The 13,494-nt window shown below is 40.4% G+C and overlaps 1 protein-coding gene across 1 annotated transcript in view; it reads left to right on the forward strand.

The window, feature by feature from the left end:
* Positions 1 to 13,494, forward strand: part of RAPGEF5 (Rap guanine nucleotide exchange factor 5) — a 222,077-nt gene that overhangs the window by 171,763 nt on the left and 36,820 nt on the right. Inside the window, exons 12-14 of the mRNA XM_045827622.1 lie at positions 6,053 to 6,131; positions 9,747 to 9,891; positions 11,186 to 11,283. Of these exons, the coding sequence (XP_045683578.1) occupies positions 6,053 to 6,131; positions 9,747 to 9,891; positions 11,186 to 11,283 (322 nt within the window). The remainder of the gene's footprint in view (positions 1 to 6,052; positions 6,132 to 9,746; positions 9,892 to 11,185; positions 11,284 to 13,494) is intronic.

The following is a 13,494-nucleotide window of genomic DNA, read 5'->3' on the forward strand; positions in this document are numbered from 1 at the left end:
CTCTTTCCCTTTCCTTAATTCATCTTTCTTCTACTATTGCCCAGGTGTGAGCACACACCCCAGCTCAACCCTCAGACCGCTGCTTGCCGCTTTCCAGGGTTACATCTGAGAGCCCGTGTTGGCCCAGCCATCCTCTCCGCAGCGGCTCCAGCAGCCACCCAGCCCTCTCTAGCAGGCTCTGGTCTCGGATGTTTTTGCCCGATAGCTTCCCTTAAGCCTAGGGAGCTCAAGGTGTTTAAAAGTCAATTCAGCTTCTGTCCCCTTATTCTTTATCCAGCCTGACCTCTCTGATGCAGCAAGCATAATCTGTGTCTCTTGTCACCCCTCACCTTGAGAATCGCCATTCCCTCCCCTTTTCCTGTAGAACGAGCGCCATCCTTTTTAATCTGGCGCTCAACGTCCCTCTAGAAATTGACGCCAACCTACTTTTCCAGCTTTATTTTTTAATTATCCTGTGTGATCTCTTCCTGAACTGATGCACACATCCGTGGGCAGTTAATATGAGCGAGGAAAGCCAGCCAGAGCAGGTCTGTGATAAACTAGATCACGCACACCCCGCATGAAAAGACCCAACTCAGCTCTAACCTGTGGTTAACGCTTAAGATCTGGTGTTGCCAGGTCTTCTGATTTTTAAATACTGTCATCTACCAGAAAAGTATCTTAAGGATTAAACACGGCCCGAAGGTCACACCTGTGTTGCGGACACGCCCACATGCAGTCCTTTCACCTCACCTCTTCCACCACCGGTTCTTCCGGAAGGTTCGGGGGTCATCTCGCAGGTCGCTGTTGGGTAACACTTTCCCTGGTACACCGGCATCTTTCCTGCCTCCCCTGTGACGTTTATGGTCAGTGCGCTCAGCTGAAGTGTTGTCCGTCTTGGTTCATTTCATGGGGATACGGGTCTCAGCTCCCTAACCAATCATGACCTTGAAGCTGGGGCTCGCTCCTGTGCTTTCCCGACTCTCAACCCCAACCCTGTATGCACACCCCATATTAGTCAGTTCTCCATACTCACTTTTTGTTGGTGGATTGGAGGCACTGGAAGAATTGGGACAGGATCTAAACTGAATTTTACGAAAATAAAGAGCAGGTAGTATTTATTGAGTGCCTGCCATATGCTAGGTTCTCTGCCAGATGCTTTAGATACACTGTGTAATCCTGACTACAGTTCCACTCGGTGTGGGCATGACACCCATTTTACAGGTGACTCAGCCAAGGCCTGGAGAGGGTAAGGATTACATCTCAGGCTACCCAGGTGGACGGACATGCAGCTCTGTGGTTCCCTTTGATTCTTAACACTGTTTTCTGAGCTTCCCGGCAAGCATGGCAGACACATGCATGAGCCACAAGTGGGCCATAATTATAAATGTGCCTGGGCACTGAGAACAGCTGAGTCAGGCTAGGACAACGGGAACTCTTAGCGTTTGTCACCTCTCTCAGTGCCCGGTGGCCTGCAAACATGGCCCTCTGTGTGGGGAAGGTAGGCGGGCACTGTGTTGGTGCTCCATGACCCTTCTTGGCATTTTTAAAAGGCAGCATGTGGAATATATTGTAGCTAAGAACATAATACCTATTGTATTCAAATCATTCTTTCCTAAGGAGGGAATGATGGGGTTCCAACGCCACATTTTACAGGTTAAAATGAAAACGAATTTCATTATTTGAAGAGTGCCACCCACCCCCTGCCTGTAATAAGTTCCTGTCATTAAAGGGGCGAGGTTTAAAGTTTGATGTAGAAACTGCATTAAATAATAAGCCTTCCTTGTGAAACCAGAATCAAAAAAATAATATTTGTAGTTTTAGAATGGCTAAGCAATACTCTGGTAAAATTGCAAAAATATGCAGGAATCGAGTGAATTTAAGAGCTGTGGTAAATAGTTCAGGAATATAAAATACACTGAGAAAGAAGAATAGCTTTTAATGGTGAAGCACTTTAACCTATAATTCAAACATGAACATTAAAAGTTTTGTGTGTGCTTAATCAAATTACATGGTACTTTTTGGCACCGCTTCTCAAAAAATAATGGTAAGTTGGAACCTTTCAAGCACAAACCTTTTCTTGGCTCCGTGAAATGAAGGTTAAGTAGAACATATTTTAGAGTGCCTAAAATTCCACTGCATCTGAGATGGGGATGCAGGTGAAACAAAACTGCTAGCAGCACTTGAGGGAATATGAGTTGGTACAGAAATGTCAAATATTCGCATCGCCTTACTTAGATTAAATGGCTACTGTAAGGCTGTTGTCTGTCAAAATTCTTTTCATTTGCTTTCTTGGTAATTCCGTTTAACAGATGAGTGGTTTTGTTATTGCGGTGCATTTCGCTTGTGAGTGTTGAAAAGTAACTGAAGTCGATTTCTCTAATTGCGTGTAAGTAACTCTATATTCCTATGATTTCTAGACTTTAGGGTATGTTTTTATGAGGTTTTTCTTTTTTTACCAAAAAAAATCAAGCTTAGATCTTTTGGAAACATTTAGCTCAATTCCCCTAATTTGATTGCATTTATGTATAATAATAGAACCCTGGAAAGGATCTGCACCCGCCCATTGCTGTTCCCCCGTGACACAAGTCCAGGAGCCTCTACACTTTTTTTTTTTTTGCGGAAATAAAATGGAAATTATTAGTGTTTGCTACACTCGAAATGAGAACGAGAAAATAATTTATACATTCAAGTAAAACCAAATAAAAACAGTCCGTTCTTCTGCCTTAAAATGAGAGCAGGAACAGATGCTAGGGAAACGTCCTGTGTTAAAAGCGTTGCGGCTGGTTACAGAGATGACTTGAGAGCCCTTTCTGTCAAGGCTCCGGGTTTCTGACTGCACCTTGATGCGCTTTCTTTCAAGTTACCTGAACCTGAAACTGTAACGGCATTTGCCTTCCAGCTCTGGTTGTTGCCCGCGTGTTACTTTTCGACCCCAAGAGTACTTCGTGTATTTCAAAAAACTGCTACAAAAAATATTCTTTTATTTTTGGGTACAGGGGCTATTCCCAAAAGAATGGCTGAATAGCTTTGTCAGTGATGAGCCAAGAATCTGGGATTAGATTTAGTGATTAATTTAATGAATAAAATTTCAAAGACAAGTTTTTTTGTATATTGATACCTAGCTATTCACAGAATTAGAAATCAAAATGAATACATCTTTTCATTAAAATGTTAGTATACATTGCAACTATGAATTTGCTTAAATGAAAGATGCTTTTATACACAATGGTGCTTTTCTGCCTAGTCTTAAATTACTATTAATTGAGCATTATATGATATAATAGGTAATTATAGTGTTTTAATGTGGATGCCAATGGATTTGCTAGTCTCTCTAAATGGGTATTGTTTTCTAATAGTCTTCAGGGGATCATTTACATAGCCATTGTGGTTCTAAAAATATCTTTAAATACCAATGGGATAGCCTTTTTTGAAGCATGATTATTATAAAATGTACTCTTATTTGAAGTGTGCCATTTTGATTATATCATTCAATTACTTTCATGTATAGCAGAAAAAAACAATGCTAAAAAATAAAGGAAAGCTCTTTATGTATAGAAAATGTTCAGAACAATATGGTAGTTAAACAGAAAAAGATTTGAGTTATGAGTATTGAGAATCTGTTCGTTATGATTTTTAGCTATTCTTTTCCTTAGGACTTTAGCTGGAAATGTTTTTGTGTGGCCTCATTGTTTTTATTTAATATTTCTATGGCAGAGAGATAATTAGGTAAATGCATTAAATATTAAATATTGTGGTAACTTTGGGGAAATAACATTTCTGGGTCAAAGCCCTTAACAAAATACTGTCATATGGGAGCTGATTAATTGAACTGAATGCTAGATTGTTTTGCTGCCATCCAACTAGTCCCTCAGTTCATTATCTAAGGATGTTCTAGAATGGAATGACTCGTTATACCGAAGTTAACAGTGTTCTTCTTAGCCTCAGCTATGAGTGGAGTAAATCTGAATTAGAGAATCCTTTCTCCCTCATTACATTAGCTAAGTGTGCGACTATCTCAAAGAGTCTGACCCTGAACGTCACGTCAGGCATTTTCAGTGCTGGGTGTGGAGGGTTCTCAGCACTGTCACCCAGGGGTGCCTCTGTATCTTACTGGGTCCAGTCTGTACAGGTTTTCATCTAAAACAGAGTCTAGGCTACTCTCTGGTCTTTGTGACCTGTATCTAATATTGAATGTAAAAAAAAAAAAAGTTCGATTTCTAATCAAGCCAGAGATGCTATTTGCATCATTGTGTTTAGTAGAGAAAACTGTTACAGTCTGTGGGCATTGCTGTTCAATAGCATGCCAGAGTGATAGCGTTCAATTTGTGCTCCAGAATATCCCAAGGATTCAGACATTATGCCTTTGTTTTTTACTTAAACTGTTTAAAAACCTCAATGAAAGAGACAAAGTTTCAAATGTATATTCCAAATTTTCCATTAGGGTGACCAATGATCAGTTTTTGTGTCCAGGTTAACAGGTGGGCGGGGGGAGCAGATCTTTGAATAAAGCTGCTCCCGCCTTTCTGTGCGCAGAGTTAAAACTTCCCTGACGGAGACTCTGGTAGAGCGCTCCTGGGTCTTCCGTGCGTGTGGCCGTGCCGTCCACTCATCTCCCCGCAGTCTCCTTGCGCTGGACTGACTGAGGCTGTGCAAGGCCCAGGCACGCCGGTTTGAGACGTGCTGTGGCCATAACGTAGCAGTAAGTTAGACCCTGACTGTCCACGTGTCACAGTGTGATACAACATTATAAGTTTATTTTACACATTAGCCGCCATCTGTCAAATTTATTTTTCAAGAAGGAACTTGGTTATGTATCTAACAGAAATCACTACCTTTGGAAAAAATTACCACAATTGTTGTTGTTGTTGTAAAACATTGCCATTTGCAGCCAGTGGCCTGTGTGGATGGAGACTGCCTTGACCTTCTGCAGCATAAACAAACGCAAAAACAAATTAACCCCTGCAGCTGATGCAGCACGTCCTAATCCACAGCCTCTTCGATCAGAGTTTTGGGTTTGCAAACATAGCCTTGTTGTTTTGCATTGATTGACTTTTAAAGTAAATGTTACTGGTTGTTTCTAAACATTCTGGAATTTTCCCAGTCTTCAACAGTTCTTTCTGTCTACACACTTACATTGTATAGGCTTTGGAGAGCATGAATGCTCTTGAGCATGCAACAAGCCCACTATCCTTATTACTTATTACTATTTCAAATATGAATATAAGAGATATGGAAATGAAATCATACAGTACAATGGATCTCAGGGAGATTAGATAAAGACCGTTATGGCAAAAGCTCCGCTTTGGGCTCTGCATAGAACCTTTTCTGTCAGTTGGAAGTTGCATGCGAGGCCAGCGTTGGCCAGATAAGCAGCCCCATATCAACACGTCAGCCGGACCCTTCAAAGAGCTCTCAAGGCAGAGAGGCAATAAAAATGGAGCCTGTTCCTGGCGGTTAAAGAGGCAGAAGAGGATTTAGGAAGGAGCAGGGACTTAGCTCTGTCTCTCTTCACAGCAATAAGAAAATCACTCACCACTTTCCCTGCTCCTTACAGATACATTTGAGAGATAGAGGTGAATGGCCCTGGAACCTGATACGTGCCCTCTGGGTTTCATTATCCATTGTTCTTGCCCTAGACTTCGGTAAATGGCTGTAGGAAGCCTTATTTTATTACAACGCATGGGCTTCATTCCCCGTAGGACTAGACTGTAGACCTCGGAAATCTTATAAAATTTATTTCTAAAAGCACATGATTTATGCATTGGTTTCCATAACATCTTTACCCACAAATATAAATGATGTTTTGGGGAGAAAAAAAAAGATGACAAAAGTTGCATGTTTAGAGTCTCGCAGTAAAAAAAAATAAATCTCATTGCTTGAGGCATTTTGTGTAAGGCATTTTAAAAAACCTTACCTTTAGTAAAGAATGTGTTTTGTGGCTGAAGTTCTCCCTAACCCCTCTCACCAGCATTTAGCGTATTTCTGCCCTGCACTGCTCTGGGTCTGCCTGAGCAGCTGCCCTTCTTATCACTGCTCTGCTCACCTCGTGTTTGTTTCTCTTCCTTTGCAGAGACCCTCCTCGACGACTTCCTCCTCACGTACACCGTCTTCATGACGACTGACGACCTGTGCCAGGCGCTGCTGAGGCAATATCCTTCATTAACGTCGGGAGGCTGTCGCCTTCCCCGCAGGCAGATGTCCCACGTTAGGAATTAACTGCCTTTCCTAATGTACTCAGCCCCCCGGTAGAGTGCGGCTGTGTTCCATGTTAATGTAATGGTATCCAAGGTAGAAGATGAAACGAGACAGAATAGACGGGCGTGAGGGGGGTGGGGGTCCTGGAAATGCAGCTTCTGTGCTCACGTTCTAAATTGTACTGTCTGTTATGTTTTCTTTCATACCTCTGTCTCAAGGCTTTAGAAATCTGGCAGCAAATTTGGCCTGCTGGCTAAGCCCCAGAGTCAGGAGGTTGAATGAGGTGGCAATGAGTGAATTTATAAAACAATCAATCAGTCAGCTAGTGGCCGGAGTGCTTGGGCAGGAGGATGCGCACATGGGACCTCATGTCTCTGGGCCCGTGTCCCGGGGAGACAAGCCGTTCCCCAACCTGGGAGGTCCGGCTACCCCCCGAGTCGTCTGTCTCCTTTTCAGAAGCACGCGCTCTTAGAGTGATGGATGTGCTTAGAAGGTTAATTAATGACCAGTTAAGGAAGCTTTATGATCTATACACTGAACAGAAGAGATACAAGAGATGAAAGGCCAAAAAGCCAAGCTAAGAAAACGCAGTCAGTTTCCCACATGGATTTCTTGCCTCGCAGGGTCCCAGGAAGATGCTTTGGGGGCATTTCAGTGGCCAGGTGACTGTCAGGTTTTTGTTAAGCCGAAGTGAAGAGTTCATTCGAGCCCACGTGAAAAATTTTAAAATGATGGATTTTTTTTTTTGCACCAACCCAAGTTTTATTGAGCCCTAGTCTCAGTTGTATCTCTTCCCTGTTAAGTAATTGCTATATTTCTCCCCCCTTTAACATTTTTTGCTTAAAATAATACTTTAAAACTTCATAAAGGGCATAATCTCTCTTAAAAATACAGAAACTAGAAAGAGTGCTCCCTTAGTGCTTACTGTACCACGTGGCCAGTGCAGGTATCGTGAAGCTTTTCAGAACCAGTTTATAAAGCTGATTTTGAAATGTAGTTGTGAATTTGGAAAATCTGAAAAACAGATTTCCTCTAAAGCTTCCAAGTGAGGTGTTACTAAGAAATTTAAAAGTAAGTACAAAGTTTTAAATTTCTCCTTCTTTAAACATGGCCCATTTATGAAAAAAAAAATGTGTGGCTTATTTTTTCTATACTTGAATACTGAGTTTTCCAAGAGTGTTTCCATCCATTAAGTAATACAGTTTGTTTTAGAGCAAATTACATGCTTTCAAACTACTGTTGTTACATACGATCCTAACACAATTTGTGACCACATTGAGTAATTTAATGCCTCATAGAACTTCCCTGAGGAACCCCTAAAACTTTCCTTGGCTAAATACACGTCCGAGTCTTTGACTAAGACATTTTATACAAAAATTGATTTCTGAAGGGGATTATCAAAACCCAGGAAATCCAGAACACTTTCAGCCAGGAGTCTTTTTATGTGGCAATTTTGATGTATTTGCAGCCTCTGCCTTTTCTGAAATGATGCGACCCACAAGCAAAAATACGGCGTCTGTATTTAACCTGAGAGAGTGGGATGTGCATTTTAGTGACAGGTCCTTTTACAGCCTACTACTGTCACATTCTAAGGAAGAGCCCAGAGTATTTTTTGTTTTTCCCCAATGTTTTTGAACATTATTTAGAGACTGGAGCTGTTTGTGCTGTGTTGGGATATCATAGGTGGATGTTTTTATTGCAATAGAATTTAATACCTTTCAGCTTTTATCATCATAGAGTTATTTAAGCTCACAGCCCTAAGTGGGCTAGTGTTCACTCCATTACATGAATACCTCCCCACTATTTCTCTCCGCACCCTCAACTAAATTTATAAATCATTATAGCTTAGCATGAGCAAAATATATGAGCATACATTTGAATATACCTAATACAGAAAACCAGAATAATATGAATATAAATTAGTAAATATTTTTAAAATATATCTTGCAGGGGAGAGAACATGATTAAGCAAATAAATGGTAGTATCTAAGAATGAAGAAGAGTTGTTGACATTTCAGTTCCCAAAATTGCTTTATGCTGAAGACCCATAATTGTAGAACGTCTATGCAGCCATAACAAAAAGCTTCCTCTTCACTTACATATGCTGATCTGTTAGTAGTACTTAATCTTCCAGATTTTTTTTCTTTGTATTAGTCAAGCCATGATAGTTACAGGAAAAGAAGAAAGGACATTTGCATAAGTGGAAATAATGAAGGATAAATCTTTATATGTTGCCTTTCAAGAGAAAAACTAAAAGAAATGAGTCCTTTAACAGACTCTGTGCATGTTTGTCTGGGTTTATTTCACCAGTGGAAATTTAAAAAATCAGATGGCCATAATGTATTTTTGCAGGTTCAGGAGACAGTGAATTATGTTTTTAGAATATTTATGAAGCCTGTATAGAACCTGTCCCTCTTTTGCAATTACATGTCACCATCAACCCCAGAGCTCACCTGCATCTTGTGTCATAGTTCTTCCTCTTCCCAGGTAACCTTTCATGTGTCCACGACACTCAGAAATGGTGATTTGGGGGGAGAAGAACGCTAGGTTGGTTTGGAAAACACCAAGCTTCTGTCTCATTCCTCAGGCTTGAAGCATGTTGCGTATGAGGTTTGTTATTTTTTATCATTTTAACAACATAGTTAACACATGGTCATTGTATACAAATTAGAAAATGCAAGTATATTAACAATTCATGGGCTCTGAAACCTCATTACCTTTAGAAGCTGCTCTTAATCATCAGTGTATCTTTCCAGGTAATGGAATTATTCATATAAACAAGCATAGTTAACAAAAATGGATCATCCTAACGTATTCTTTTCTTATTTTCCTGCTTAACCATTTATTGGGAACATTCTATCAGTAAATATAGCCATCAGTTTCATGGCTACAGAATAGCCCATTAGATGAACAAGTAAATAGTTCTGTTAGGTCTCCTCAGTGGGTAAAGTATTTAAGTTATTAATATTTTCTGGTTTTTATTCCAGCGAAAGTTTAAATTAGCAGTCCTTTTTATTTATGTTTGCACATTTATCCAGTCCTTTTCTTTCTTTAAGTAAATTCCTAGGGATGGGCATTTGGAAAATGTTATAAATTATGGTTCAGAAATGTGTGCTCATGTGGGGCTCTCCTTGAGAACTAACTGGTGGTACGGAATGTGAATTTCTGAGGATCCGAGGATACCTGACCTCTCTTCTCACTTGTATGGAAACAACGTCTGCCTGTGGAGCATGGCCAGGTCTCTTGGGCCACCCTTGAAATTAATGGGCCACCTAGTGTCTCTGGGAGGAGGCATTAACCTGTGTCCCCTGTGCAACCATGTCAGAAGCTGTCAGTGTGGTCACCTGACCTTCATCTTTATGGCCTGTCACTGAGTGGGTGTGACATTTTCCTGGCTTTATTTTTGCTCTTGTTAATATACACCTTTTGGTCTCACTACACATTATTCTTTTTGTCCTGCATGGTTAGATAGCTGTAGGTTCTTCAGAAAGTATGATTTAGCAAGAATATGTGGATCTCTTCATGTTTTTATTTTCAACAACGCAGTAGTCTTTCTTAACCATTTGCACCTATTCCGCTAAGAAGTATCAAGGCAAAGAAGAAAACTCCGATGTCCCTTGCCGGAAACGGAAGGTCTTACATCTCGTTTCCCAGTGGATCTCTCTGTACAAAGACTGGCTGCATGAAGACGAGCACTCAAAGATGTTTCTAAAGGTGATGTGAGACTTCCGGATGCCCTCTGATGCCAGACGACTGCTTTTGCTTTTAGTCACACACTTCAGAAGTCTCCACTGTTGGTTATAGTCACTCACTTCTCGTAATGTCCAGGTTGTGATTCAAACAAAGCATTAATTCATTTTGATTCCGAAGGCCTGATATGCCTTCTATAGACAGAAATTTTTTAATTTTAAAGACTTCATTAAGAAAAAATATAGAGGGCAAATTTTACATTCACTAATTTAATGTTATCTTATAAAAGTCATGGGATGTTTGATTACAAATGAAATAATTAAGAAAGGTAAAATAAAACATACTTCAAAACTTAATAGTATTTAAGGGAGTGAAGGGGGAAAATGGGACAACTGTAATAGCATAATCAATAAATTACATTAAAAAATAATTAAAATAAAAAAAATCTTTAAAAAGCTTAATAGTATTTAATCTGTTGAGCTTTATTATCAACTTGAACTAACCAGTTTCATATATTCAATAATTGGATAAAACACTGTCATTTAAAAACTATATTCACGATATACACATTATAAAAATTTTTCAGAATGTGGTATATTTTGAGAATTGTAAGTAATAATAACTTGTAAAATAGATGGCAATCTAGATTTACACATGGAGTTAGATAAACTGATACATTGTTCTACTCAATAATAGGCTGCAGCATCTTTTCAACACAGATAATTCCCTGGAGATGGTTTGTAGGCAGTCAGATTCCTTCGGCCACCAGCGCCATACTGGCCGTGCAGGTTAACGCACAGGGGGGGGAGGGGTCTGACGGAGGAAGAGCTCTGTTTCAGAACAGGCCAGCGTCTAAACTGCTTCCGCCGTTCATGAAGCCAACCACTTTGCATTCAGGATTCAGATGTCATTTTAGTCATCCAGTTAAAAACTCTTTAACCAGCTCCTTGACTAAACTAATGTTATTTCAAAACAACTGGGTAATTTAATCCAATTGATTTTTCCCCTCCCAGATGATTGTGTGGATATCATTATTTTAAAACATAGAGCAGGTATGGAAATTGCAGTAGCCAGCCAGAGATCCCTAAGGTGCCGGCATGTCCAGCCCACAGCCCCTAAGTGCTGCGAGAGAGCCCTGCCAGCTGAGCCGGGGGCTCAGAAGGGTAGTCCCACCCAGGGTCTCACTGGTTCCTGGGCGGATCCCCTGCATTGTACAGAGTCCCACCGACTCCCCTGGGCAGATCAGCCGTTGCGTGAGTCTAAATTCTTGCTAAAGGGCCTTCAACCAATTCATCTGACATTCTTCTTTTCTCCCCAGACCATATACAGAAACGTGCTGGACGATGTATATGAATACCCAATACTCGAAAAAGAATTGAAAGAATTTCAAAAGATACTTGGAATGCACCGTCGTCAGTAAGTTATTTATTTTTGCATATAGCAGTTAACGAAAGAAGGCAGCAAATGTGATAGAATTTGAGATGTCTTATAAAGTTTATTTTGAACATTTTGAATCTGAGATTCATCTTGACTCTAGCTTTTCTAGCTGTACATTGCTTGTTTTTCTTTTATATCTCAGAATGAACAAACATTAAATTGAGCGTATTGACTACTTTTTTAACCCTATTTTAATATAGGAGAAACAAACAGACGTGATAAGTTAGGTGCCTGGAAACAATCATTTGATAAATTATTATTGAAGTTTAAAAGTGTAAATATTTAACTTGTCATTTGGGCGGCTCATAGCTATCTCTAATAAAATAGAAAAACTGTTTATAAATAGGCCCCAGCAAGTCATAGAGCATTTGAAAAGCTCAATTTTATGTCCCTGAGGTTTTTAAAATCAATTTAGAAAGATTAAAGAAAACCATTTACTCAATGACTTTTGGCATGTCCGGTATCCCCCAGGTATCTCTCATTAGTCTTTCAAATTGCCAAAACCTGACTTTACTCTGTTTACATGAACTCTCCTTATTTATCTTGGTAAATGAAAACACCAGGTCATTCGGCTTTAAGATAGAGCTGCAAAGTTAACCTGAAGGGAAAATTGTCCTCTGATTTACACTGTAGTTTCCACTTAGCAAACATGAAATGTATCTGTTGTCAAGCTGTAAAAACTTCTATTAAGATTTAGCAGTCACGGTCAAGGTGGAGGCTTAGGTACACACAGCTCACCTCCTTTCACAACCACTGCAAAAATTACAACAATGAAACAAATATCCCCCAGAATCGTCAGAAAGTCATGCTGTATGGAAGTCTAATAATCAAGGAATTAAAGAAGACACCTTCATCCAGATGGGTAGGAGGTCAGGGAGGTCGAGACGCAGAACCAGCAGTCCCACACCCACGTGTGGTGGATAAAAATCAGGAGGGATACCTTGGGAGGAGGGAGCACTGGCCCACACCAGACCACCTAGCCCAGGGATCCAGTGCCGGAAGAGAAATCCCCATAACTTTTGGCTGTAAAAGTCAGTGAGGATTGGGGTGACAGAATAAACTGTGGGATTCTCAGGCATCTCCTCTTAAATGACCCACAGTGGACTTAGGACTTACGCAGACCCTCCCCTCTCCCTCTGGGCTCCAGCACCGAGGCAACAGCCGGAAGGGCACCAGTGGCATACAGGGAGAAACAGAAGTGTCTGGCATTGAGGCAAGAGCCAGGGGACAGCCTCCTCCCAGACAAAACGTCAGAGGCCAGGCAGTGGCCATTGTCCGTTTTCTGAGCCCTCTCACAAATAGAGACACAGAGCAGTGACACCATATCTGAGATCCCCATCAACCTGGTTCACACGGGTTGCCCCATCCTGGCGATTACCTAATGCCCATTCCAATTCAAATTACAGGTGACTTTTCTCCAAAAGGCCACGCTACTAAGACAGGGAGTCAAAGCAGCTGTACCTAATACACAGAAACAAACACAGAGAGGCTGCAAAAAGGGGGGACAAAGAAACATGGCCCAAATGAAAGAATACAGCAAAAACTCCAGAAAAAGTACTAAACAAAATGGAGATAAGCAATCTACCAGATGCAGAGCTCAAAACACTGGTTATTAGGATTCTTGAGGAACTCATTGGGTACTTCAACAGCATAAAAAAGACTCAGGCAGAAATAAAGATTACACTAAGTGAAATAAAGCAAATTTACAGGGAATCAACATTGGAGTGAATGAAGGTGAGAATCACATCAACAATTTGGAACATAAGAAAGAAAAAACATTTAATCAGAACAAGAAGAAAAAGATTAAAAAAAAGAGTGTAAGCAGCCTCTGGGACAATTTCAAATGTACCAACATTCAAATCATAGGGATGCCAGAAGGAGAGAAGAAAGGGCAAGCAATTGAAAACTTATTTGAAAAAATAATGGAAGAGAACTTTCCTAATTTGGTGAAGGAAATAGACATACAAGTCCAGGAAGCACAGAGTCTCAAACGAGATGGATGCAAGGAGGCCCACTCCAAGACACATCATAATTAAAATGCCAATGGTTAACGATAAAGAATTTTTAAAAGCAACAAGAGAAAAGTGTATAGTTACCTATAAAGGAGTTCCCATGAGTCGTCAGCTGATTTCTCAAAAGAAACTCCGCTGACAAGAAGGGACTGGCAAGAAGTAGTCAACGTGATGAAAA

This window comes from Phyllostomus hastatus, unplaced genomic scaffold (genome assembly GCF_019186645.2).
Source record: "Phyllostomus hastatus isolate PE091 unplaced genomic scaffold, TTU_PhHast_1.1 phas_scaffold_78, whole genome shotgun sequence".
NCBI classification, from domain to species: Eukaryota; Metazoa; Chordata; class Mammalia; order Chiroptera; family Phyllostomidae; genus Phyllostomus; species Phyllostomus hastatus.